This window comes from Penaeus japonicus, unplaced genomic scaffold (genome assembly GCF_977035675.1).
Source record: "Penaeus japonicus unplaced genomic scaffold, GWHDUDI00000001_assembly GWHDUDI00001860, whole genome shotgun sequence".
Classification (NCBI taxonomy): domain Eukaryota; kingdom Metazoa; phylum Arthropoda; class Malacostraca; order Decapoda; family Penaeidae; genus Penaeus; species Penaeus japonicus.
Window position 1 is genome coordinate 1,004 of NW_028236262.1, and position 3,997 is coordinate 5,000.

The 3,997-nt window shown below is 39.3% G+C and overlaps 1 protein-coding gene across 1 annotated transcript in view; it reads left to right on the forward strand.

The window, feature by feature from the left end:
• Positions 1-275: 275 nt before the first annotated feature.
• Positions 276-3,997, forward strand: part of LOC122262788 (uncharacterized) — a 3,752-nt gene continuing 30 nt past the window's right edge. Inside the window, exons 1-2 of the mRNA XM_043030947.2 lie at positions 276-423; positions 3,083-3,997. The exon at positions 3,083-3,997 is cut by the window's right edge and continues 30 nt beyond it. Of these exons, the coding sequence (XP_042886881.2) occupies positions 403-423; positions 3,083-3,847 (786 nt within the window). The 5' untranslated portion in view covers positions 276-402 and the 3' untranslated portion in view covers positions 3,848-3,997. The remainder of the gene's footprint in view (positions 424-3,082) is intronic.

Genomic DNA, 3,997 nt, shown 5'->3' on the forward strand with positions numbered 1-3,997 from the left:
GAGGAGGAGGAGGAGGAGGGAAAAAGAGGAGGAGATAAAAGGGGAAGGAGGAGAGGAAAGAGTGAGATAAAGGAGGAGCAACGAGGAGGAGGAGGAGGAGCAAGACGGAGGAGAGAAAAAAAGAAGAAAAAAAAACAAAAAAAAAACAAGGGAGGTGGGGAAGGAGATAAGAGATGAAGTAGGAGGAGTAGGAGGAGGAGTGGGACGAAGGGGATGAGGGGGGGGGGGAGGGGTAGAGGAGGAGAAGGAGAAGGTGGAGAAGGAGGAGGAGAGGTGGACAGACAAGAGTGTATATATACATGTGTGCCTGTATGTGTGTGTTCAGAAGCAGGTGTCCATCCCGACTGTTCCTATACCAGGCTGCTCCTCTTGGTACCTGTGTCACCTCGTACCACGCTCACCATGCTGACCAGTCCCGCTGTGGTTCGTATGGTGTTTTATGGTGTTATGGTGTCTCTATTGTAGGTTGATGATGATGATGGTAGGGAGCGAGGGGTAGTTAAAGGGAAGATGATGATGATGATGATTGTGATAATGATAATGGTATTATCTATAAATGGTAATGGTGAATAACAAGAGAAACATTAATCATAATGATGGTAAGGTTAATGGTCCTGAAAATTGATAATGATAGTGGTTATAACAATAACAAAGGTACAACTAACTAAGGATAATGATAATTGTTGGCCATTAATAACATTGTTTACTAGTGTTATTAATTTTGTAATAATAGGCTTTATTGTAATTGGTTTCATTATCATCATTACTATCGTTGTCATTATCCTCATCATTATACTATTTACTATTATCTTTATCATTATCACTGCTATGACTACCATAAAATTCACACACAAACACACACACACACACACACACACACACACACACATACATACACACACACACACACACACACACACACACACACACACACATATATATATATATATATATATATATATAATATTATATATATATATATATATATGTATGTATGTATATATATGTTAAAAATTATAAAACTTTTTAAAATTTTTATAGATATATATAGTAAATATAAATATATACAATATATATATATATATAATATTAATATATGTTTCCTGTATATAATTATAATCTATCTATCCATCTATATATATATATATATATATAAATATATATATATCTTTATAAAATATAAGTTTCAGTTGTATCTATCTAATCTATCTATCCATCTATAATTATATAAAAATTAGTATAATATATATAAAATGTGTTGTGTGTGGTGTGTGTGTGTGTGTGTGTGTGTGTGTGAGTGTGTGTGTGTGTGTTGTGTGTAAATATATATATATATATATATGTTTCTGTGTGTATTATCTATCTATCTATCATCTATTATATAATATATATATATATATATATGTTTATATGTGTGTGTGATGTGAGTGTGTGTGTGTGGGTGTGAGTGTGTGTGTGTGTGTGTGTGTGTGTGTGTGTGTGTGTGTGTGTGTGTGTGTGTGTGTGTGTGTGTGTGTGTGTGTGTGTGTGTGTGTATGTGTTTGCTAAACATTCATCCACATCAACCAAAAAAGCGTAAAAGGATTAAACAAATTTCCTTCACATCTATAGAGTACAACCTGATATATAATTTTGGTAATTGCAACTATAATTACAAAGACAAGATTTACAAATTACATATGGACAGTTATGAACAAAATATAATGAGAAAAAACAAACATTATTTCAATAAATCATATATAAAGTGAAATTTATGATGCAACAAAACACATATAAATCAATCGGAGAATCAACAGTTGGTAATTGCAAAAGAAAAAAGATCAACAAATATGAATAACAACAATAAAAATAAGTCAGCAATAAAGAAAAGTAACATTAACAAGAACACAACAACAATCACAAAAAAACAACAAAACCAAGATAAAAAGATAAAAACACACAAACAATGTCCCTGAGACACCAAGAGCCTGAACAAAGACATAAACAAATAAAACTGTAACGGAATTCAAAGCGGATTATCATTTTTTTTTTTTTGTGTGTGTGTGTGTGTGTGTGTGTGTGTGTGTGTGTGTGGTTGCAGTCACAGATAAAATACAACGAGTGATAAGAATGCAGAATATGCCGTTAAGATCAAACGATAGATAGGCATATACGTAGATTTATATGAAGAGGGAGAACATGAATGATGGGGGGACGAGGAATTTGAGAGATAGAGAGAGAGAGAGAAAGTGTGGGAGGGAAAGATAGATATGATGTGATAGATAGGTAAGTAGGTAAATAGATAGATAGATAGGTAGGTAGGTAGGTAAATAGATAGGTAGGTAAATAAAGAGATAGAGAGATAGATAGAGAGATAGATAGAAAGAAAGATAGATAGAGATAGATAGATAGATAGATAGATAAATAGATAGATAGATATATAGATAGATAGATAGATAGATAAAGAGAGAGAGAGAGAGACAGACAGACTAATAGTGAAACATCCGAAAACAAAGTCACATCTATTTACTTTAATACTTTCATCAAGAGTATACAGTTAACAGTCTTATTCTTTTTTGGATTTTAACGAGCTACTCAATTACAAAAGGAAGTTTACCATTGCTTTATATAAACAATGTATCGCTGTACTACACAAATAATACACTACTGTACTCTACTGTTCCAAATAATTCACTGTTATATAACACAAGTAACGAATTATCATACTGCAGAATACATCAACTCGTTTACGAAAATAAAACGAACCACGCCTAACGGAATTAGATATCGTGCAATAACTTCAGAATTTCCCTGTCGTGATGCATAATAAAACTTAAAGATTATCTGATATTGCTCATTGCAACTGCTTATGACTGTGGCTATGGGGTGGTAAGCTTACGTCAATTCTATTTATAAATGCATTTATTTCATTTATTTGATTTATGATTTGATGTATTTCGTCTATTTTGTTTATTATTTTATTCGTCTTATTCTTATTTATCCATCTTATTCGTCGTTTCATTTCTTTCGTCCATCCTATTGGTCTTGTCTTTTCTTTCGTCCTTCTTATAAAACCTTTCGTTTCCTACCCCGTGTTTTGCAGGTTTTGCTAGCCGCCCTCCTCGCGGCGTCCTGCAGGGCTGCCCCGGACCGTAAGCGCCCAACAGACGAAGGGTACTACCAGTTCACGACCCTCGACGACCTTGGCCTGCCCGTGCTCTCCTTCGTCTCCACGTCACCCGATGGACAGGTCGTCATCACGGACACGCCCCTCGTGGAGGGTCAGGTCAGCGGCGCCTCGGGGACGGCGAAACCCGACGAATCGGTGGTGGACGAGACCGTGGAAGGCGTGCCCATAGGGATCCCTGCCGTTCCCGTGGGCGAGGTTCCTATTCGAGAGGGCGTGCCCCCGAGGCGAGGCTCTGCTCCGGTGAGGGACGTGCTGGTCGAGGTTCCAGCTGGGGAGGTCGCCCTCGTCAACATCACCGTGGTCCAGATTCCTGCCGGGGGGGTGGCCGCTGGGGCGGGACCTGTGAGGGACGTCCCGACGGGCGCCGTTCCCGTGGTCGTCTCATCTCCCGAAGGCGTGCCCGTTGAGGCCTCCGTCGTCGGTGCTCCGATTGTCGCTCTTCCCTCTGTTGAGGTTGCTCCTGAAGGCGTTCCTGTAGAAGGATCCGTCGCCGTTGTGGATCCCACCGCTGATGAGACTCCAGTCGAGGCCGTTGTGGTCGAGGGAATCCCCGACGGCGCTGTTCCCGGCGGCGAGCAACCTCCCGCCGACAGCCAGGTGGATCTGCCCGCGAGAGACGTGGCCGCTGATGACGTCACTCAAGGAAGCAGCCAATCATCTTCCGAGGAGGAAAAATAGCGGGAAATTTCGTCATCATTTGGTCGACGATGACGTCACTCATGGAGGCGGCCAATCACCTTCCAAGGAGGGAAAAATATCGGGATTTTTCATAAATCGTTTTCCTTTCAATGTAGCTAATTCATGTAGAAAAAAATAACGCTTGGAAAG